The 24,180-nt window shown below is 36.2% G+C and overlaps 2 protein-coding genes across 7 annotated transcripts in view; both read left to right on the forward strand.

Moving 5' to 3' along the window:
* GckIII (Germinal centre kinase III) overlaps positions 1-14,120 on the forward strand; it is a 43,665-nt gene extending 29,545 nt beyond the window's left edge. Inside the window, exons 6-9 of the mRNA XM_067764897.1 lie at positions 2,555-3,203; positions 3,274-3,666; positions 5,866-6,056; positions 6,325-14,120. Coding sequence (XP_067620998.1) covers positions 2,555-3,203; positions 3,274-3,666; positions 5,866-6,056; positions 6,325-6,337 — 1,246 coding nt within the window. The 3' untranslated portion in view covers positions 6,338-14,120. The remainder of the gene's footprint in view (positions 1-2,554; positions 3,204-3,273; positions 3,667-5,865; positions 6,057-6,324) is intronic.
* Positions 14,121-17,103: 2,983 nt separating this feature from the next.
* Ac3 (Adenylate cyclase 3) overlaps positions 17,104-24,180 on the forward strand; it is a 53,107-nt gene continuing 46,030 nt past the window's right edge. For 2 of the 6 annotated variants that reach the window (XM_067764890.1, XM_067764895.1), the window contains exon 1: positions 19,563-19,972. The gene's annotated coding sequence lies outside the window, so the exon portion shown is untranslated. Of the gene's footprint in view, positions 17,176-19,562; positions 19,973-24,180 lie in introns of those variants that run through there. The other 4 variants (XM_067764894.1, XM_067764892.1, XM_067764891.1 and 1 more) reach the window with 4 other exon arrangements.

Consider the following 24,180-nt stretch of genomic DNA (forward strand, 5'->3'; position numbering starts at 1 on the left):
ATGGATTTAAATCACTTGGTTACCTGGTGCAATGTAAATTATATGCCGCTCAATCTCAAAAAATGTAAATTCATGTGTTTTTCTCGGAGAGTTTCGCCACCAGCTTCATATACAATGAACAACTATAGTCTAGAAACTGTAAATAATTTTATTGACTTGGGAGTCATGATGGATTCCAAACTTAGTTTCAATCTTCATATTAATGCTACAGTGAATAAAGGCAAAGGTGTTTTTGCATTTGTTAAACGGTGGTCAAAAGAATTTAACGACCCTTACATAACTAAAGCACTTTTTACAACATTAGTTAGGCCAATATTAGAATACGGCTCGATAATTTGGAATCCGCGTTATCAAGTCCATGCAGACAGTCTCGAATCAATACAAAAACAATTTTTACTATTTGCCTTAAGAAATTTCCAATGGGACTCTTTAACTAATCTTCCACCTTATACTAATCGATTAAAGCTTATCAATCTTCCAACTCTTGCTAGTCGAAGGGAAATGCTTGGTGTGATATTTATGACAAAACTTTTAAATGGATCAATTTCGAGCCCATTCCTTCTGAATGAAGTGAACTTTTGCGTTCCCTCTCGGACATCGAGACACTTCAAACCTCTTCTGCTGAAACAATGTAGAACGAATTTCGAACAAAATGAACCTTTTCGGCGTTTATGCCAAGATTATAACTCTCACTCAAACACATTTGATAGCTCGGACTCCCTTTTTTCTATAAAAAAGATTGTTCTCACCTCTCTAAATTAATGTATAATACGTTTGCTTCTGTTCTCTTTAAGTATTACGCTTGGCTGATGAAATTTCTTCTGTAGCTGAGCAGTCTCAGATCGTGACGCTTGACAAACCGCTGCCCATCAAAGACTCGGCAAAATAAAAAAAAAAAAAAAAAGTTATTATATATATATTTAAATCGATCGCGTGAACAGGATTAGCCTGGTTTCATTGGGCCACTTGAGGGCAGCGCGCTGCCACAACGTCCATTAAAAAAAAAAAAAAAAAAAAAAAAAAAAATACACCTCAAAGGTTAGCGTTTGGATTAGATGTTATCTTCCTATTCTTATTTCGGATCGAATAATAAACATGCCTTTTCGATATCGAAAATTTCGAACTGAGCAGTGAAAATTTTGTAACTAATACAATTATATAATAAGAGTAACGTACGATTAGTTGTTGAGTTTTCGCTCCAATTTCGGTTTAAATAATTTATTATTTATTTTGCGATATCGAAGGTTTTTTTTTTTTTGTTTTTTGATAATTCACTGTAAAACTTCGGAACCGAATAATAACCTCGCATTCTTATATTGAAAAATTGGGACAGAGCAAACAACTCTGTAATAGAAGATCAATTCCTGCCTTATTTCAGATTGAGCAACATCCACGCCTTCTTTTTCGATTTCTAAAATTTCGGACATACAAAAAATATTAAAATGAAGGAAACCAATGCAAGTTGCATGTTCTCAAATTTTTCGATCGAATATTAACCACGCCTCTTTATTAGATATCGAAAATTTCAAATAACGTAAAAAATTCGATAACTCACTCACTAATACAGGAAATTGGCTTTGACCAACGCTTCCTTTGTCGTTAATTTTGAAAATTTCGAAGAACATACATACACTTATATAGTGGGTACGCCCAAACTTCGAACAACTAAACATTTTCATGGCCTCTCATAGATTTTATGTATTCACCCCTATCGGTTTTTTTTTTGTTCGCTGCTGTTGTTGTTGTTGTTGTTGTAGCGATAAGGTTACTCCCCGAAGGCTTTGGGGAGTGTTACCGACGTGATGGTCCTTTGCCGGATACAGTTCCGGTACGCTCCGGTAACACAGCACCATTAAGGTGCTAGCCCGACCATTTCGGGAACGATTAATGTGGCCACATTAAACCTTCAGGCCATCCTTCCCTCCCTCCCTACCTCAAGTTTCAAGAAGAGCTTGGGGTCGCCAGAACTTTGTCTGTTAGTGAAACCAGATTCACCGCGGAAAGGTGAGGTTGACAATTGGGTTTGGAGAAGCTATATACATATTGCGCTGGCAACCTGAAGGGTTGCGCTACACAGCCCCTGGAATCTGGTATTTTAGTCGGCTCTTACGACAGGCATACCTACCGCGGGTATATTCTGACTCCCTAACCCGCTGGGGTTAGCGTTATCGATGTGATGGTCCTTTGCCGGATACGCTCCGGTAGCACAGCACCATTAAGGTGCTAGCCCGACCATCTCGGGAACGATTTATATGGCCACATTAAACTTTCAGGCCATCCCTCCCTCCCCACGCCCAAGTTTCATGAGGAGCTTGGGGTCGCCAGAGCCTCGTCTGTTAGTGAAACGGGATTCGCCGCTCGAAGGTGAGGTTATCAATTGGGTTGGAGAAGCTATATATTGCACTACACAACCCCTTGAGTTCCCTTTTTTTCGCTGTTTCCACCGTGAGTTGATTTTTATACAGCCTGTCCGATAACAAAAAACCAATTGTCAATACAAATAGCTGGATATATAATACCTTTTTAATATTTTCTTTTCTCCTTTACTTTCCAGCGACGAATCAAAGCCTGGTGGCAATAATGATGAACCATGGATAATGACCGTTAAAGGTTTGAGCATCAATCATGCACCACGTCCCGATGCCAATAGTAGTTTCAAAGAAATGGAACACATGAAACTGTCGCAGAAATTTTCACAAAATAGTGGAACAACGCCAATCGCAATTAATGCAGCCAATAAACATTTTACGGGTGGAGTAACTGGAGCGTTACCGTCTTCTTCACCCTCATCCTCAACGCAGCTACAACTGCATGATAACATGTCGCCGGGTAGTCCGCCTGGCATGCCATCATCAGTTACATCAACTTCATCCGCATCTTCGCCACGCGATACCAATTTAAATCATTACAAACATACCGCTGCCTCTGCTGGTATAATACGTTCGACGGGCAGTTCCAATATGTCGGCGACACATCAACAACCGCTTAGTCCGACACATAAGCAAGCATCTGGCAGTCAAGAGTTGATATCATCGAACATCACCGCTTCGTCGAGTGGTAGCAATTCACCAAATGCCGATGGCATGAAGAAAATTAGTAGTAGTAGCAGCAGCAATGCAGTTTATCAGGAGTCAAAATCGAATATAAGGCAGAGTCGTTCCGCTTCGCTGGAGGAGCACGAACACGAGCAGAGACGATCATCAGTAATGCGCTGCTGAATTTTATTAGGATTATATCATAATAATATACAAAATATAATTTTTCTCTTCACAGCTCATCGAACATGCCAAAAGTGACGATCATTTGTTGCGTGATGAAGAGTCACGCACGCAGCGACGTAGCATTCACGCATCGGGTGGTGCAACATCTAATTCATCACCAATGTTGAGTTCGAGCGCGAGCAGTGGCAATTATAATGGCAATAATACAACAGCGAATATGTCGAATAGTAGTGCGCACGGTGGCGATCGTTCATCGTATGGTGGTGGCGGCGGCGGTGGTGCGTCAATAGATGTTGTGTCCGCATCATCAGCATCGTCTGCTTCAGCTACATCCGTTGCGTCAAATAATTCCAATCATCATAAAATGAGTGGTGGCAGCGGCAATCGTACGATGCAAACAAACAGCGCATGCTTGAATAATTTCCTCTTTCCAGTGTTAACAGACGTGAGTGTGATGGGCTTGATAGTAATAGCGCTGCGTTTGTTATATTCGAAGATATGAAAACTTGGGAATACGAAAACTTGGAATATGCAAATTCGAAGATATAAAAATTTCAAAATATGAAAACAGGTTGCGCTTATTCGTGTGTTTGCAACAAATCTGGTAGAAACGTTTATATGCTTAATTCATTTCGATGTCGGAACCGCATACGGCCAAATCGCTTAGACGGTTAAGCGCCAATTAATGATGATGATATCCGAATACGCGGTTATTCGAAAAAATTATGATTATTTTCGAATATTCGAATATGTCTTACAATTGAAATTAATTTCTTAAAGCAAGTGAACTTTTGATTGTAGAATAAAATTACAGAACTATTCAAATGTTTTTGGAAAATTTGTATGTGCTAATAATAATTAAATTTCTCAAAAAGCTGGTTAAAATTTTCGGGTGATTTTTTATTTGAAATAATTAAAAACAAAATAAAAATGAAAAGTCGGAAAAATATTTAATAAAATAATAATGTACATGTGTAGAAATTGAGAAAGTTTTCCAATTAAAGATAATAAAGTAAATGATAAAATTTTCGAACGAATTAAAAGAAGATTTTCTGAAAATATTAGTAGTTTTTAATTATTCAAGTTTTTACTCATGTCTTCGAATACATATCTATTGGGCTGGGTCGATTTGTATGGATGAAAGTTAACCGATATCGCGCCATCGATTTTTCGATAGAATTGGGGGCAGAAAAAAAAGTTCCACTACGCATACCCAAAAAAATAATTTTCGAGCCTGCGAAATTTCATTTTTTTTGGCATTTTTTCGACTTCGATTTTTAAGGTTTTTTTTCATGACCTTCTAAATAAATTTTCATATGTATACTCTGTCCGACCCAAAAATGTCCGCCAATAACGTTGTCGATAACAGTTTTTTGCAAAAAAAAAATAAAAATATTTTGTTTACAATCAAATCAATATGTTTTTAGTAGGTCGTGAAAAAAACCTTAAAATACAAGTCGAAAAAAAGTTAAAAAAAATTTTAAAAATGAAATTTCGCAGGCTCGAAAATTATTTTTTTGAGTATGCGTAGTGGAATTTTTTCCTGAGCCCAAATCCTATCGAAAAATCGAGGGCGCGATAGCGGTTAATAAATTGACCCAGTCTAATATCTATATTGAAAACTGTTTAAAGCTATCCAAACATTCGAATCTTCGCTCGGTTTCGAAAATGGTAAGCGCCGAGATATAGTGAAAAATGTGTTCTTTATACCAAAGGTTCCAGAATCGATTCCAGGAGCAGCTAGTGAGAAAAATGTAGGTCCCTCGTAAAAGTAATTTCAAAACTGTTCCAAGTTATGTCTGTGCAAAATGTTGGTGATGTAACATTGTTATTGTTATATTGAACATGGGAATGAAAAAATAATAATTTGAAAAGAAAAACAAACAAAAAAGACAACAAGAAATAAATAAAAATTAAAAAATAGGAACGGTACAAAAATTTTTAAATCGACGTCGAAAAAAACACCAAACCGAAATATTAAAAATAAAAGTGGTGAAAAAATTAAAAACTATGATAAATACATATTAAAAAGTTGAAAAATTAAGCATAAAGCATATGACAGAAATCCAATATAGGAAATATTTTAAAATAACTTTTAAAAATTTCTAACCTTAAAATATAAGGAATTAAAAAAAAGAGAAAATGTAAAAATAAAAATTAAATATCGCTGAGAAAAAAAATGTAAAATATTAAAAGCAATTAAGAAAGATTTATGAAAAATAAATTGAGTAAAAAAAGAACTGCTTTAAAAAGATTTAGGAAATTATAGAAAAACATAACGGGAAAGAAAAATTTAAAAGAGCAAAATATATTAAATAAAAAAAGTATACTAAAAGAAACATTTTTTGATAAAAAAACAAACAAAAGAGCATGAAAATATAAAAAAGTTAAAGTAACGATTTAAGAAAGTTAGAAAAGATTTAATTGAAGATTAAAAAAAATGGAAAATGAAAAGAAATGACATATGTATATACATATACATATACATATACATATGTCATTACAAAAATTTTAAAGTTTTCGAATATTCACGAAATTTTCGGAATAACACTTTGATACAAAAACACGCATAGATTTCTAGATTTCTATGCAAAATTTAAACTTTTGTTTTATTATTTCTAATTTATATATTTTCTTTTCACAGATTCAACGAAAGTATGCAAATTCTAGTAAAAATTCAAATGTATCTGACATTGGTGACTTGAAGTCCGTACTCGAGTTGGCTGAACGTAGCAGTCCAGGTGTCTGTGATTTGTTCCTCAAAGAAATCATACACAAATTAGTGCCGGGCTATTCAGAGACGCGTATTAACAATATTATGGACCGGGCTATCAAGTGAGTAGAAAGTCAAATAATTGAATTAGTCATGCATAATAGAAATGGGTCAGTCTTTTTAACAATACTTAAGGTTGCTGTTAACACTTTAAAAGATATTTTACTTATATTAAAAACAAAAAAATAATTATTTAAAATTTTAAAAAGTGCAAAATTATGTAAACTAAAAAAAAATATTGCTATAAAGCCATCTTTATTCTCTGCGCTTAAGTTACAAACACATTTATTACAACAAACACTCTTTTTGTTTCTCTTCTTTCGCCTACAGAAATAAGAAGTAAATGAACACAATGCTGCATGGACTGATTTTTAAACAAAACCATCAAAAAACTAAAATGCAAATATCTAACAGTTATGATATTCAATATATAAATAGACCAGATCTTTGGAGATTGGCACATGAGAATATAGCAAATATGTAAAACAAAAAACAAATTGCGAGACAAAGGCGTATTGACACAAACACTATTCAAGAAAAAAAAAATAGTAAGTCCACACCTTAATATATATAGAAATTTATTAAATAAACAAACAAAAAATTACAAAAAGCAAAAAATTTAGAAAAGATAAAAAAAAAAAACAATGTACACACAATATTGTTTGTTATGATAGTGTAATATTTATTGGATTCCAAATAAATCGTTGTCACACACATACACCTCCATACATATAGATGAATGTGACACAACGAGCTCTGTTAGGTTCTCATAGTCGTTTTGATTATTAATTAATTGTAGATAATTTTGATGAAATCAACTATGACATTACATACAGTTGAAAATGCGTTATATACAAATAAATACATATATGTAGTATGAATGTCAAATATAAAATAAATATTATAAAATTTAATTTCTTATAAAAAAAAATGTTTAGAAATGATTTATTTTCACATACACTCACTGAAAAAAGCACAATGAATTTTTTGTCTGTTTTGGCCTATTTGCTTAGGAAAAATAATTTTCGAAATTTTTTTTTTATAGAAACGTGCACAAATATGTAAAAAAATCAATATAAAACAAAGTTTAAGATCTAGCATAAAATTCGCGTAAATTCGAAACACGAATCTTCAAAACAGTTTTAAAATTTTCACTGAAAATTTCAAGAATTTTTCTGAATACGCAGTTTGTAGCGCATTGAATTTAAGTATAATAAAGTATTCTGCTTAATCCGCTAAAAAGATTTGCTGATTTTTGTCAATCTTTTTTTTTTGTCAGCTGAGTTCAACTTTTTCTGCCATGTAAACTTTTGAGCGTAACTTTTTTTTACAAGGAATTTTCGTGAATTTTACGTAAAATCTTTAGGGATGGGATATTACTGGGTAGTTACCATTTTTATGGGTAAATACCCGTAAAATACACGGATAATTCCTTTTTTGTATCTGTTTTTTTTTTTTTTTTTTTTTGATATTTAAACATCATTTGAATCGAGTCTGCTTAGAATTACAATTCAGCAATTAAATTTATACGTAGTTTGAAAATAAAAAAATTCGTTTTGATTTTAACAAACAACCCAGCAAACATTCGTAGTCAACAATTAGTACGAGAGGAGTCCGAATTTTGGATCGTTTGCACTCTTATGAACTCATTTATTAGCCTGAAGTGAATTTGATATGACTCCTAGCACGCTCATAAACAGCTGATATTTTGCCTCTAATATGAGTCTTATACAGGTCTCATATATGAGCCTCATATACTGCTAATTTCGAGTCCTATAGTGACAATATTTCAGGGCTTTTAGGAAGAAGTTTTGACACATATCCGAAGCGAAAAACATAGATGAGAAAATTGTTGTAATAAAACTGCCATAAGCATAAGATAGAAATGAAATTAGTATTAATTGAATTACATTTTTATTTAGAATAAATTGTGGCAGTAAATTTCTGAAATTTTATGCCGGAGCTGTCTAGTTCACTAATTTTAATATTTTTCGTTTATTCATAATTTCATCAAATTTGAATCATAACAGACTCATAGGTGATAACATATATGAGGCTGAAATTTTTAACATATTTTGGACCCATATTGGAATTGTGAGCGCTTCGAGAATGTTTATAGGGTATACATATTTAAGCAAGCAAAGCTACCCCTCAAACATGCTTATGGCGCTCATATATTAAGAATCTGAAATTTATCCCAAAATAAGTGGGAAATGTGGATATCAGAAAAGTGATCATTTATCAAATATTTATATCTGTCACAACAGTTTTTTATTTTAAGTAAAAATGAATTACATTTGTACATTATTGTTACCGTGACTATTCTTTTTTTGTATTGTCATCGACGTTTTCCGCCTCTTCACAGCAAAACTGCCGCACTTTGTCCTGGTGTGTCGAATCCTATATGCCGCCAATAAGCCGGAACGATGCCTAGTAAATAGGCAAAATATGTGTCATTTAATAAGAGTTATTTAGAGTTATAAATGTTGCCTTAAAGAGTGCCAGTAGAAGCTAAATATAAGCTGATAAGATTCATATCGGACTCTTATTCAGATTTAGGCTCAAATGATATATATTCCGGCCTCTCAAGTGAGCTCATATCGGCTTTAAACGCTCCGCTTTAAATATTTTTTCTGACTCTTTTGTGTTTTAAAATGTTTGTTGGCTAAACTAAAATTTAACTCTGGGATTACTGGGTAAAGATTTTTGAAAAACCCTGGATTACAGATTAAAACTAATTCGATAGCGCAATGGATAACCACCCACCTATACACTCAGAGAAAAACGCCGTTTTAAAATCCAGCACCACCGGACTCAATTCAAGCTTTTCATGGTCTTACTTTTTTGTTCTTGAAAAACGAACGACCTGTTCTCAAAACAATAACCTTGTTCTTGAACTGACAACCATGTTCTTGAAAAGAGAACGGCTGGTCTTAAAATAAGAACGAATGTTCTATTAATGCGAACAATGTTCTTAAATTAAGTTCAAGTAAAAAGAAACGGTACAATTCGTGTGTAATACAATGTTAAATACAACATTTGGCACAAGCTTTCAGCAGTTGTAGTGGCCCAGCGGCTATGATATTGCGGTTGCTATCGTGTGGCGCGAGTTCGATTACCGTCAAACTCTGAATTTTATAAAACAATTTTTGTATCCTTTTTTTTAACTCTTATTTTTCATTCAGTTCCATTCACATATGCACAGGCAATTCTCAAACTTGTTATGAAATGTTTTAAGAGTATATTTAGATTTCATCATCAATTAAGAATTTCTCAATAAGAGAAATTTATGAAAAAATGTATATTATTAATTTTTTCTTAACCTTTTGAATTTTATTAAAAAATTTTTGTTATAAATATTTTTTATTTACGACAAAAAAGTTATTATTAATAAAAATAAATGGGTACCTGGTGAAAAAAATACTTTCCCCTCCCACCAAAGATCAAGCACGAACCATTCTTGAATCGAGACCAAAAAATGTTAAATCGACCCCAAATCGTTCACGAAGCGTGAGAACGAAAAATCTTCAATCAAGCCCAAGTAGTGATTGAAATGAGCACAGAAGGTTCACACATCAATGCCAAACTGGTCATAAAATACGAACGGTTTGCTTGGAAAAACCGTTCTTAAAACAAGCCCATCGGTCACAAGTTAAGAAAAAACGTACTTAACAGACTTTTGTCAACGAATGTTCTTAATTTTGAGCTTGTTTCGTTCAATTTAGAACGATTTTTTCTCTGAGTGTATAGGACAACTCGAGTACATTTTTATTTGAATTTGTGCGTCTGTTTCCCATATTTTTACCCTTCTTTTGGGTAAATCTTTGGGTATTTACCCATTTGTATCATATATAACTAATTTACCTGGTATTTACCCCTTTCCCATCTCCAAAGATCTTGAACTTCAGTTTATAGTGATTTAAAAACATATTTATTCGTTTTTTTATTTATTTTTCTTATGCAAAACTTGGTGAAAATAGCAAAAAAGTGCTTGTGCCAATCTTTTTTCCGTGTTTGTATTTAAGTAGTAGAGTTTAGCTGGGGTCCTATACTGTACTTGAAGCGTATATATATATATATATATATATATATATATATATATATATATATATATATATATATATATATACATATATGTAGAAATCATTTATAGTTTTTTTTTTTGTATATTGTTGTTTTAGTTTTGGGAGTTCTGTTTTCATAAAATAAAATCAAAAGTTACATAGAAAATGTTTACATAAATTCGTTTCGAGTTGCAGAATAGCGCTCGTGAATTGTTTGTGCCGACTAATATTATTCTATAGTGAAAAAGTATTCTTACTAGACTGGGTCGATTTATTAACTGATATCGCGCCATCGATTTTTCGATACGATTTGGGCTCAGGAAAAAAGTTCCACTACGCATCCCCAAAAAAATAATTTTCGAGCCTGCGAAAAAAAAAATGGCGAAAGGGTAAATTTTTCGACCAAAACACTCCCCAAAACCCAAAAAATATTTTTTTTTTTCCAAAAAACTGTTATTGCCATTTTTGCCATAAAAGGGTAAATTTTTCGACCAAAAACTCCCCAAAACCCAAAAAAATTTTATTTTTTTTTTCAAAAAACTTATCACCAACGTTTTTACAACAGTTTAAAAAAAAAAACTTTTTTTTTGGGTTTTGGGGAGTTTTTTGGTCGAAAAATTGACCCTTTCGCCATTTTTTTTTCGCAGGCTCCAAATTATTTTTTTGGGTATGCGTAGTGGCACTTTTTTCCCTGAGCCCAAATCCTATCGAAAAATCGATGACGCGATATCGGTTAACTTTCGTCCATACAAATCGATCCAAGTTAATCCTTACGCTGGAAAAATTTTCTAGTTTCAATTTGTTTTTTAACAAATCAACCAATTGCGATTTAGTTGAGTTTTGTTTAAAGTTTAACATTCGCTTAATTTATGCTCAATTCTATACGTCGAAAACCATGGACCTTAGCCTCACAACAAAAATGACACTGTTGTTAAATGTCTAATTGTTATGTCGATATATGTATTAGGGTGGGTCGATTTATATGGACAAAAGTTAACCGATATCGCGCCATCGATTTTTCGATAGGATTTGGGCTCAGGAAAAAAGTTCCACTACGCATACCCAAAAAAATAATTTTCGAGCCTGCGAAATTTAATTTTTTTTTACTTTTTTTTCGACTTTGATTTTTAAGGTTTTTTTCATGACCTACTAAAAATATTGTTTTTTTTTTTAAGCTGTAATCGACATCGTTTTTAGAGGACATTTTTGGGTCGGACAAGGTATACATGAAAATTTTACAATCAAATGAAAATTTTTTTAGTAGGTCATGAAAAAACCTTAAAAATCAAAGTCGAAGAAAAGAAAAAAGGCTCGAATATAATTTTTTTGGGTATGCGTAGTCGCTCGAACATTCAGGTGAACTCACCCGTTGTTGTTGTTGTTGTAGCGATAAGGACACTCCCCGAAGGCCTTGGGGAGTGTTATCGAGTTGATGGTCCTTTGCCGGATGCAGATCCGGTACGTTCCGGCACCAAGCCCGACCATCTCGGGAACAATTTGTTATGACCACATGCGACCTTTTAGGCAATCCCGACCTCCCACCCCCTAGATCCATGAGGAGTTCGGGGTCGCCAGAGCATCGGCTGTTAATGAACCAGGATTCGTCAAGGATAGGTGAGGTTGAGAATTGGGTTTGGAGAAGCTATGTATTGCGCTGGCAACCTGAAAGGGCTGCGCTACACAAACCCCTTGAATCCGGTATTTTAGTCGCCTCTTACGACAGGCATACCTACCGCGGGTATATTTTAACCCCCTAAACCGCTCGGGGTGAACTCACCCGTCTTATGTGTTTTTCAAAGATATTTGGAGTTAACAGTGCCAGTAAGCTTGAACGGCGTCATACCCTGTATCAAATACTTAGGCATTTTAAAATTTCGTTCCTAAACTAAAATTGATTTTTCTTATTTTTGTTGTTATATCGGCCTACTGATTTGTATGATCGCGGGTTCGAATCGAGCTCAAGGCCTAACAATAATTTTTTATCATTATTATTGTTACGATAAATTTTTTCTTAATTGAAAAAATTTTTAAATTAGAATAGAAGAAAGAAAAAATTTTAGACAACTGCCAAAACTCGTTGTATAGATCCATTTCGGGAACTGCTAAATTCCTTCATCGGCAGCGTTGATGGCTGATGGCGTTCGTAAATTGAACCGACGCTTGCCGACTATTTAGACAATTTGCGATCCGTGTTGGCTGTATAAAAGGCTTTTGGCATGTCAAGTGCCACGAGCACCGTCCTTTGCTGAAGTTTTGGCTAGTTTAGTACGTAGTTTATCTGACTTTGGTAGTGCTGTGCATTTTGCGGAAGCCGGGCTTAGCGAAGGTTGGCAGTAAAAAGAGTGAGCAATGCGTTTGCTAACGTCTTCGCTACTGACGAAAGTAGTGAAATCGTTGGATATGACTCACCTTTGTTAGCTGGTTTTCCAGGCTCGAGTAGTGGAACTGCACTTGCAATTTTCCATTGTTCTGGTATGACAAAAGCAGCTTACTCTCGCATCGCAGCTGTGTAAGCATTGGCATGGCTATAGCTCCTGGACCTATTGACTTGGAAGGCTTGATATTTTTAATTACTTCTTTAGGGGTAATGGGAGACACTTGTGTTTGCACAAGCTTTAGCCTTGTCTACTAAAGCGCTTGCACTTTATTTCGAGGCGATGAATATTTTATCACTGTATTTTGTTAGACAAGTGTTTGACGGTTGTCCACTACCGTCTCCATTAGAGTTTCAGAGGCTCTTAATGATTTTTGCCGATTTCCTTTCGAAAATCTTGTGAAAATCGATGTACTTTTCTTAATCCACCTTTCGAGCAAAAATAAACTTGAATGTTCAATAATCGTGTGCTAGGAAAAAAAGACCAACCTGGCGCCCGAGCGCGAAAAGCTTTAACCAAAATTCAACCAAATAGAGAAATACATTAGACTGGGTCGAAAAAAGTTGCTAATGCCCGCCTCTAAATTTAAAGATTATGTTGAGGGTTTCGGAAAAAATTTTGTTTTTTTATCCTTCGATATACAGCCGAATCGGCTTTCTCGTTGTAACTTGGTCATTTGACGTCCGATTTTTAAAATTGATATGTCATTATTTTGGCCTTGAGAAGCTTCACTTTCTTTCTAATGTCCTTTTAAGCTATGAAGTCGATCATGATTAGGCCAGCTAACAAAATTGTTAGCATAAAAGGACATTGGAAAGAAAAGTGAAGCTTCTCAAGGCCACAATAATGACATATCAATTTTAAAAATCGGACGTCAAATAACCAAGTTACAACGAAAAAACCTTTTCGGCTATATTTCGAAGGATCAAACAAAAATTTTTTTTCCGAAACCCTCTCAACATAATCTTTAAATTTAGGGGCGGATATTTGCAATTTTTTTTTTGTATGGGGACCAACCCAGTCTAAAATACATTCAGCTATTTAATTTAGCTCTCATAGCTGAATGCAAATTTTTCAAAAAATATGCACTTCTTTTTTAATTTTTGCGGTTTTATTATTATTATTTTTTTTTTATTCGTTCACACTTAATATTATTTTTAGTTGTAGAAGTATGAATATATATAGTATATATATAATAAAGTAAATAAAAAACTAAAGTATATATAGAAAAAGTGCATGAATGAATAATAAAAAGAATGTAAGAAAATAAAAGCAATCGTTGCATATACAAATTTAGCAAACAAAAACAACAAATATCCTAATCTGATACATGAATGAAACTAACAAGAATGCATACATACCTACATACATACATACATACAAACAATATTAATATTAAAAACAAAATAATGTACTAGATAATAGCTAATAAAATAGATAACAAAAAATAGTTTTTAGCAAGAAATGCATACATACATATGTACAAGAACACACACACACATATATTTACATACCTAAGTATTTCCGCATTCAACAAGGAAAACGATAACAAAGAAGTAAATAATAACAAAATTTGCAAATTATTTTATCAAAAACAACAAACAAACATTTAAATAAAAATAGCGAAAAAATACTAATGAAATAGAATAGAAATAAATAATCGGACAATATTATAAAGACTAAACAATTATTGTATTACTACTTGGTTAATATATATAGGCACCTATTATGAGACAAATTCGATCTTCGACTGTGATTGAAAGAGCTAATCGAACGAATTTTCATTCGGTATTATGACACTGCGCAGCGGCATACTAATCTACATTGATGGCTCTAAGATGGACTCAGGGGTGGGAGCTGGTATCTTCTCGCACTCCCTAGACATTTCTACGTCGCTCAAACTACCGTCATACTGCAGTGTATTTCAAGCAGAAGTCGTCGCAATTTGGCAGGTCTGTAAACTGCTCGAGGCAAGGAGCATAACTGGCAAAGTCTCTATCCTTTCTGACAGTCAAGCAGCAATTAAGGCGATAGCTGCACCATACACTAGTTCAAAGCTGGTAGGGTCATGCAAACAAATCTTATCGGCGCTGACCGACACTCTGGAAATAGCCATTATCTGGGTTCCGTGACATAGGGGAATCGAGGTAAATGAGATGGCTGACGAAATGGCACGTAGGGGCTCAGCAGAGGGGTGTGAGGGAATAGCCAGTGTTGAAGTAGGTATACCCCTGGGGTTGGTCAATGGAGTTATTCGAGATTTTTATGTGAACAAAGCCGGACAAAAATGGAAGAGCACCGCAGGTTGTGCGATTTCAAAAGCCATTTGGCCGGACTACAACGAAAGGAAAACAAGGTATCTGCTGGGGAGATCCAGGGTCGACACCCATAGACTTATAGCGGTCTGCACTGGTGACTGGGCTTTAGGCACACATGCGGAAAAGATGGGTGTTCCCAACAATGACCACTGCAGAAGTTGTAAGGATGAAAAAGAGACTGTTGAGCATTTTCTGTGTAAATGCCCGGCTCTGGCTAGAACCAGTTTAAGATCATTCGGGAGCTCTTTTTTTGAATATCTAGGAAGATTAGCGGAAATAGGGAAGGCAAACATTCTTGATTCTATAAACAACTCAGGTTGGTTGTGAAACATATCCATGTAGTACTCAGTAGGTTCAGACGAGTTTTATGGCATCAAAACGGCTTTTCATTAGCTACTTGGGCGCCATGATCGCAGCCATTATACCTACCATGACACTCATACGATGAAGACTAGTGTCATTGTTTGATAATTCGATAAATTCAACCATTCAGAAAAGCACATTCCCATCAGCTGTCACATAAAATAAAAGCAAAATTATTTATTATGAAGAAAAAAGCTTAAGTCCTGGAACTAGCCAGAAGTGGAAAACGACTGAAAGAATTTTAACACGAAATTCTAGCTTTCTAAACATTATAACTTTCTAAACATGTTGTTACGTGTGTTAAGAACTAAACATCATACTAACCATTGAAGCGTTCATGGACTTGCTATACAGTAAAGATTAATGGCTGCAGCGATGCACAAGTGCCAAGTCTATTCCAAACATTTTGAAACTGGCAACAATTCTCAGATTTTGTACTAGGGATTGTCTCAACAGAGCATCGGGAAGGAGAATGCACTCGGAATTTTTTTCCACCTGCTCCTTTGTGCAAGTTCCTTTTGTTATAAAGTTTAACCTGTTGCAGTATCCAAAAAGAAGTTGGGCCATCAACATACCTATTATAAATGTATGTCTACTGAAACAGCTCTCCATCTGGTTATCATTTCGTTGTTATTTGCGCGCACGTACTTTGAGCTGGGCCTTTTTATCGACATCGAAGCGGCTTTCAGTAAAACGGACTGCTTTTGGGAAAGCTTAAATAGGAATGGTAAACGAATCGTCTCTGGACCTATTTAATAACACACTGCTGGGCGACCGGTAGTCGAGGTTTGCTGCAAGAAGTACGTGGGGAGATACCAGATCCCACATTTGGCGACGTATGATTATTCGGACCGGGCTATCTTAACTGCAGCGTTAAAGTACCTTGTCATTATATTAACTAAGAACCACCTAAAGTACATAGCTAGAAAACCCTCAGTCGCCTTGTGTTGCTACTGTGGGGCCATTGGCAAGTGCTGAGGACTCGCTTATAGGGTGGTGCACTGGCTGTAGGATATGGTGGCGGGGACGATCCTCTTTTATGGAGCGTTGGTATTGTTTTAATGTCAAAGATACAACCGATGGGCATTGTTTGGAGGGTAACAGCAGCCCGCGCTCAAAATAGGCTTCAGGGCGGGAGATATAGACTGATGAACAACAAGCACCCCACCATTTTTAATGGCTTACTCATGTGGGGCTTGGGGCTGGTGAAGGGATTTAATGTGGATATGAATGTTAAGGGTAGTATTCTATCACGTCTTGCAATCAGAGATCTCCACTTTTGAAGATGCACATCATTATTAGTACAGTACTATTAGTACCAAGCTCATCTACCGCACAGGATACTCTAAAACAGCAAACCAATGTGGATGTGCTCTCGGAACTATTTCGCGGACGTCTTGAGTTAGGATGACCTCATGCGGCTACAGGACGTCAGCATGTTATAAAGTCAGAAGGTTTGTAACGCTAGAGACCTTGTTTGCTTATTTTTAGTGAGCTAGTCTCTTCTATAGTAGAAGAATCCATGAAAAAAACACTCCACCTTCAGCGAGTGTGTTTCGGCGAAAAACCATTTGGCTTAGACGAAGCAATAAGGAAGTGGGGATGGATATTTTCTGCAGCAAGGCAAAACTCCAGATTGTAAGAGCTTTTCTGTATATGCACAACGACAGATTCCCAGATATCTTAATCCGAGCCTACAACGCGGCTGGTCGACAAAGTGGGGAGGAGAGGTTCACTGCGGTTCATTATCCATCTTGAATGTGACTATTATACCGCAGTTAGCACCAAGCTCATCCACCGCACAGGATACTCTAAAACAGCAAAGATATGTGGATGTGCTCTCGGAACTATCTCGCGGGCGTCTTGAGTTAGGTTGAGCGCACGCGGCTACAGGACGTCAGCATGTTATACAGCCAGAAGGTTGTAACGCTAGAGACTTTGTTTGCTTATTTTTAGTGAGCTAGTCTCTTCCAGGTTATGTCTTAAATCTGTTTTCCTCCTCCCTAAGTGAGAATATGTATATTTTTGATCCAGTGTGAAGAAAGGACGATGAACGTTTCGGTAAGTATATGTTTGCTAGCGGATTTGATGCTCCGAAAATAATTGCATCAGAGGATTTATCGTTAGATACTGCAATCTTAGCTCTTCCAGGCATTACGATCTTAGGTAATAATAGTCGATCTTCTGAGAAGACTTTGAAGAACATAGATTAATGCCATATTGGACGAAAACCGCTTACCCCTACAACGTCGCATGCAAAAAAGTCGCCTGCAAAGATATTGGAGGGGTAACGAGGTAGCGGTCGATGTGATATTCTGGCTGGTGACTGCAAAGCTAATTAAAGCAGATACCTAAAACTGTTTTTTTCGAAAATAATGCGACTAACGACACACCCTTTGCTTATTATAATAATTCAGTTAATAAACAGTGCGCTGTCACCAACGCAGCTAAAAACAATATGTTAGAAACATAAAAAGTAACTGTAAATGCTGATGACAGCAATGTGACAGCAAACGGATGGGCAGTGGAACCACCATAGCATGCCTTTTTGCATATAAATGTTTGATAAACCCAACAGTCTTGTAGCTTGGGCATAAACTATCTCACAATTTGAAAGCCGTCAAAGTAGTAGCAGCAACGTCAGTTTATCAGCGGAGTAGACCACTGACTTGGCAATATTGCTATCGAAATGATGCTATGCCGATATCAAATATCAACAAACTCGTTTTGCAGAAGATATACGAATGTATGTTGTACTGCCGATGTTCAAGACTGTATGTAGGTAAGGCGATTCACGTTTCTGCCCATCCTTCCAACCCAAACAATCGTTCGATGCAACGCGTTAACGCAGACATCGATCTGGGATTTTTTCCCCGGAGGTTCGAATACGTAACGACTCCAGGCACTTACGTCTCGTCTACGTCGTGGGTGAATATCGCAAAAAGGAGGGCAAGTCGGCGAACAGTAGTATGTATATCCTGCCAGGAATGAATCCGAAGCTAGTGCACCGCCCTTGGTGAGAGCAACCAGCGTTTGGCAATCGCCCACGACATTAAGCTGCTATCAAGAATAATTCCACAGTACTTAAACCTGCCAAATTGCACCAGAGCTATTGCCCTCATTAAGGGTGGTTTTAATTCAAGACTCCTGTCCACCGATTAAACAACACCAACGTGGACGATAACCGCCAGTGAAGCAGATTACTGTCTACTTGAAACATTCGGAAAATGAGGGTCGATTAGTAAATCAAGGAATTCTTCAACTCAGGATCTCCCTTGGGGATCTTCCCCAGCCTGAGAGACTCATTGCACTCATCCACGTTTTCACAATAGCTCGCTCAAGAGTTCAGCTCAGCTTTCCTTCTCTGATACTTAAAAATGTTAAGCTTCAACAGGTAAAATTCGCAGTCCGGAGGTAGTTTACTTCTCTGTCGTTGTTGAAGATCCGCCTATTGGAAGCACTGAAGTGACTAAGTGTTCTCCCTCCACAACGGAGGGTTTCCCCTATCCCCATAACTTTTCAGTGGGCAGGAGTAATAACAGTGATGTGGTTGTAAACTAGTACTTTTGTGAGTAGTCTGGTGTTTGTCTGCATGATGTCAATGGACAAGGCAGAATCAATTTTATAAGAATATGTTATTATTTTTGCTATTTCTTGCACGGTCATGCCCTGGACAAGGACAAACGGAACATGTGGATATGAATGAAATATGTATGTTTAAGTTGGACACGCTCCCACAATGGTAGCTATTGTTGTTGTTTTTGTAACGCTTCATGAATGTGAATAAAATATAACTTGGAGTTCGAATGAGACGTACGGAGAAATGAAGGAAAACAAAAACAGTGCAATATTATGAAACCAAGTGAGACAGGGAGGAGAATAAAGTATGGAAGATGAAGGGCTAAATAGGCGAAGGATGCAAGAGAGACTGAAAAACACGAAGAGAGACGAGACGAGAAAGAGACAAGGAAGGGAAGCGAGAGGTAGAGCTTAGAAAGGAGCAACAAAGTAAAAAAAACGAGAGAGCGCTAAACCAAAACAGAGAGTTGGATTATATTCTGCATGCGCATACGAAGCGCTCTCCCTTATCAATGTTTTTGCTATTTGTTTACAAGCGGCATTCGCGCCTTTTTCAAAGCAACCAACCAGCGAGTCCTCAACGAACTTGCACGACATACGACAAAAACGACAGCATGCTGCAACAACTATAACAACAACAGCAAATGCATTTGCATTGAAAACTCGCTTGGAGCTTTTAATTGATATGTTTGCGCTCTGAGCTTGCGCTACCTGCGCTCAAGAGCTTTTCTTGTGCCAATAACAACTATAACAACAGCAATCACACATTATTTTAAAGTAATTCATCTATCGTTTGCTACCATCGTTGCTGTTAGCGCAAGTTCCTGACAAAGTCCAGATTCAGTCTTTCGTTTGGAATAGTTAAGGATGTACAGCTGAACACGGATAACTCGGGTACAACGAACAAAAAAAAAAATTACAACAAATACAAAAATTATAATGAAAAAGTGCAAGTAAAAGGTGCAAATGTGCAAAAATTCTGCAAAAATTTTAAAAAAGTTACCAAAATACCGTAAAAAAGGTGTGTTAAATTGAAGTGGCGCCTAAAAGTGAGTGTACACAAAGTTTTCCAGCAAGCAAAGAAAAGTGTGAAAATCAAACATGCAATACTTCAGTGCTATGGTGTGCAAAAGCAAAAGAAATCCAATCTATTGCAATGTCAAGATTTTTGTGTACCTTTTTTCAATTTTTAACGCCACACATCTTAACCCCCATGCATATGCAATGCATTCCATTGAACACTAACACTTTTTTTGGCAAGGTTTCACAGCTGAAAAATGTAGGCAATGAAAATTTTTCTGCTTGATTTTTACTTAGTATTTACAAATTTTTTCAGTTCATTTTCGGGGTATACATACATACACAAATACTTTTACTTGTATGTAACATCCCTTAATTTGTATACTCGCATCATCCCGCAAAATGAGCTTTGGGAACTTTTTATACTCAGCTGAGCAGAGCTCACAGAGTATATTAACTTTGTTCGCATAACGGTACCCCGTAACGGCTTAAACTAATCGAGATAGATATACGACCCAAAGGGGGGGGGACATAGATTTCGTTTTAGAGGTATGGTTCCTTCGGCAAAGTTTCTTATTTTGATCCCTAGAATATGATTTTCACAGAGCAATGGGCGATTTTTTTGCCTCCCCATAAATCGACCTGGCCTAATATATACATTACCGACTCCTATTATTATATGTGTGCTAAATAAAAATTTGCAAAATCGGATGACGAACACTGCTACTTTTTAAAAAAAAATTTTTAAAGTAAAATTTTAACTAAAAATTTAATATCTTTACAGTATATAAGTAAATTATGTCAACATTCATCTCCTGTAATGATATGGTGCAACAAAATACAAAAATAAAAGAAATTTTCAAAATGGCAATGGCTCCGCCCTTTTTCATTTAATTTGTCTAGAATACTTTTAATGCCATACGTCCAACAAAAATGTACCAATCCTTGTGAAATTTGGTAAGGGCATAGCTTCTATGACGATAACTGTTTTCTGTGAAAACGGTCGAAATCGGTTGAAGCCAGGCCCAGTTTTTTTACACAGTCAATCAGAAATCCGACTATGACCACTCCCATTTTTTCGATATCGAAAATTTCGAAAAATGAAAAAAATGCCATAATTCTATACCAAATACGAAAAAAGGGATGAAAAATGGTGATTGGAGCTCTCAGCTGAGTATGTAATGTTCGGTTACACCCAAACTTAGGCTTCCTTACTTGTTTTTCTCAATTCGTTTTTTCGTGTTTTTTATACACAGCATGCCTTGCACAGAGTATATTAGATTTGATTGGATAACGGTTGGTTGTACAGGTAAAAGGAATCGAGATGGATATAGACTTCCATATATCAAAATTATCGGTATCGAAAAAAAATTTGATTGAGCCATGTCCGTTCGTCCGTTAGCACTATCACTTGAGTAAATATTGAGATATCTTCACCAAATTTGGTACACTAGCTTATTTGGACCCAGAATAGATTGGTATTGAAAATGAGCGAAATCGGATGATAACCACGCCCACTTTTTATATATATAACATTTTGGAAAACACAAAAAACCTGATTTTTTAGTAAATAATACACCTAGAATCATGATGGAATTATAGAAGGTGGCGGATGTAAGCAGTTTCTCGCTCTAACGCCGCCATCTTGAACGCCCTTAGAAATAAGAATGTTGCTCTACAAAACTCCTATTTTATTCAATGGAAAAAGTGTACTAAAAACAACACGTTAAATTTTGTTTAAACAATTGCAACGGCATCACTTTTTTTCTCCAGTTTTGTTTTGCTCTGACTTTTCTATTATAAAATTCTATGAAAATTCAGGAAAAGATTTTATTTAATTGCAGAACTAAAGAAATTTGCATGTTTTCGTCTTTAAATTAAGGTGAGTTTTGTTGCGGATATTAAGAAACAGATTTCTAATTGATATTTATTCTTTAAAATATGTTTTCAGAAATGAAATCTAAAAAAAAGCGGAAACTGCATGACTGAACTCATTTAAATATGTTTTATGATATGTTGCACGGGATAACATCTCTTCCCCACCATAGCGCAGCTTAGCAATAAAGCAAATACCGACCTTATGGACCGTGAACAATAAAATTCCCCTACAGAATATTGGCAAATTGTAACAGCTAGCATAACTTGATGACCCGTACGAACTTAGTCAACTGCGTTGCTCAATTTGAAGTCACCCTTTTCCCAAAGCCTTTTGAACATAAAAGTGGCAATTAGTTCTTCCTGTTTTAAAGAAATTTCGGCTATATCTACTTTTTTTAGAATAGTGGAAATGTGTCCAAATATATGCCGACTCGGCCCTATAGATTTTGCAGCTCATTCCTTCTATAACCTTCGGCGACGTAGCCGGGCATTGTATTACGTACCAACTCTTGGCCAACCGTTAAAACACACCGGCATGAGCAAGTTTATTTCCCTAATCTTTGATTTTTACATAGATTCGGTCAAGTGGCGGCCGAGGTGGCCTGATAATAGTGTACATGCCTACCACTCCAAAGGTCCTGACGTCAAGTCCAGTCTCGGAAAAGGAACATCATCCAAACTGGGTCGCCTTCAGCAGAAGTTTGGCAAAAACTCCGACTGTATTTCTGCCATCAAAAGTTTCTCTGTGAAGAAGTATCTTCCCTATAGATGCTGTTCGGAGAAGGCACAAAATATGTAGGTTCCGTCCCGCCAATTGATATGAAAAGTTAAAAATTTGGACGACTAAAATTAGGAGTAAAGGCCGGCGTAAATCTCTTCAGGTATATCGCGCTAAGTATTTCTTTTCGGCCAAGCGCACAGCAGCACTACTGTTCTAAATGTCACATAGTGCCAGATTGGTCAAACACTTGACCAAACTCTCAATAAGAGATCCGTCCTCGTGACGTTAAACTTTTAACAATGTAATCATCTGAGCAACGGGTTTCTCCCCTGCGTTTCTTTGCCCCGTCTATCTCATACATATGTATGGCGATGCTTTCATCGTTTTCTTGCTGAACACATTAACCAGCAGGGCAGAGCTCAAATTGCATGGGTGAAAAGTTTTGCCGTGGTCAGCACCAATAGTGGTTTTTGGTTCTTTGCTTGGTGGTTTTACATGTTTCCATAGAAAAGCAATTGCGAATTGGCGTTTTCTTGAAGTTGGGGAGTATGTCACCCTTTTTTGATGAAAACAGTCCGTTACTGCCACATAGATGTCTAACGATACACCAGTACGAACGTATTAGGTAAATCTATTGCTCGGCTGTCTGAGTATAGGCATATCTTACCGCCGCTTACACGATTCTCTAATAGGAAGCTACACGCTTTTTCTAAACCTAGTAGCTCTGCTTTAATTGTTGTATTAATGTGTTTTTATGTGGCGGATTTCCTAGCCCAGGGCGGGGATTATTGTTACATTACACCTTTGTATAATGATACCATTGATCTATAAGTCAGCCGCCCATGATGGTCTTATTTCCAGGTGAATGGCTATCAGAAGCTTCTCTGCCTGTGTGAGGAGGGTACTATGACCTAGAAGGTTCAACTTGGTCATATCAAATCGTTCCCGAGATGGTTGTGATAGTACCTTAACGTACCGACTGAATCTATGTCCGGCAAAGGACTATCAAAGCATTGGGGAGTATCTTTATCGTTAAAACAACAACGTGCGATGTATAATGTAGACATTAGCTCGTTAGAACATGCTCACGATGATGTCCCGAACGGGCATCTGAAAAGTTGCAGCTACTCCCTTGGTATCTTTACTGTCAGCGAAGGCTTGGCTAGATGTGCACACACTCTTCGGGTTCGGACCCCCTACCTATAGTTGGCCGCAGCGTCGAATGATAGGGATCAAGACTAAAGCCAAAACATCAATTAATATTCCACCAAATGTATCTACCTGCTTCCTTGTCCGTCCTCCTGTTGTGTGTTCAAAAACATTTTCCCCTGATGTAATATATTAAAAACTGCTTTCTTTAATACTCCAGGATAGGAGTAGACTGTTATTACACGCCCAAAAATGTCGAGAGGGAGTTCAAAAGACAAGTTTTTACCTCGGTATCAGTAATCCGGATAACAACCCCTGGCCGCTCCAAAACCGGGGGTAGAACACCTTTGTACATACAAGTTTCAACGCTAATTTTGCAAATATCTTTTGGCATCAGTAAAATATGTATATACTTTCAGGTTATCAATATCGAGCTAAAAACGTGTTTTTCGACACCTCTGCCGACATTTTTGCTCGTTTATAAGCATTCCACCTCTGTCCTAAAGTATTACCAGCAAAATTGATGCGTTCACAAGAAGTTTATTATAAGTTAAAAACGTCTAAAAATTTAATAAAGCAATCTTCAATTCATAACTTTTATGATAAAATTGCTCAATAATCAAGCTACGTACACTCTTTTCTGTATTTTATGATTATTTAAAAAGTATGAATTTAAGTACTATTTCAAAAAGGGGCCATCTTTTATGCCCCCTTTCTCG

The sequence above is a fragment of the Eurosta solidaginis genome, chromosome 2, assembly GCF_040869045.1.
Source record: "Eurosta solidaginis isolate ZX-2024a chromosome 2, ASM4086904v1, whole genome shotgun sequence".
In the NCBI taxonomy this organism is placed as follows: Eukaryota; Metazoa; Arthropoda; class Insecta; order Diptera; family Tephritidae; genus Eurosta; species Eurosta solidaginis.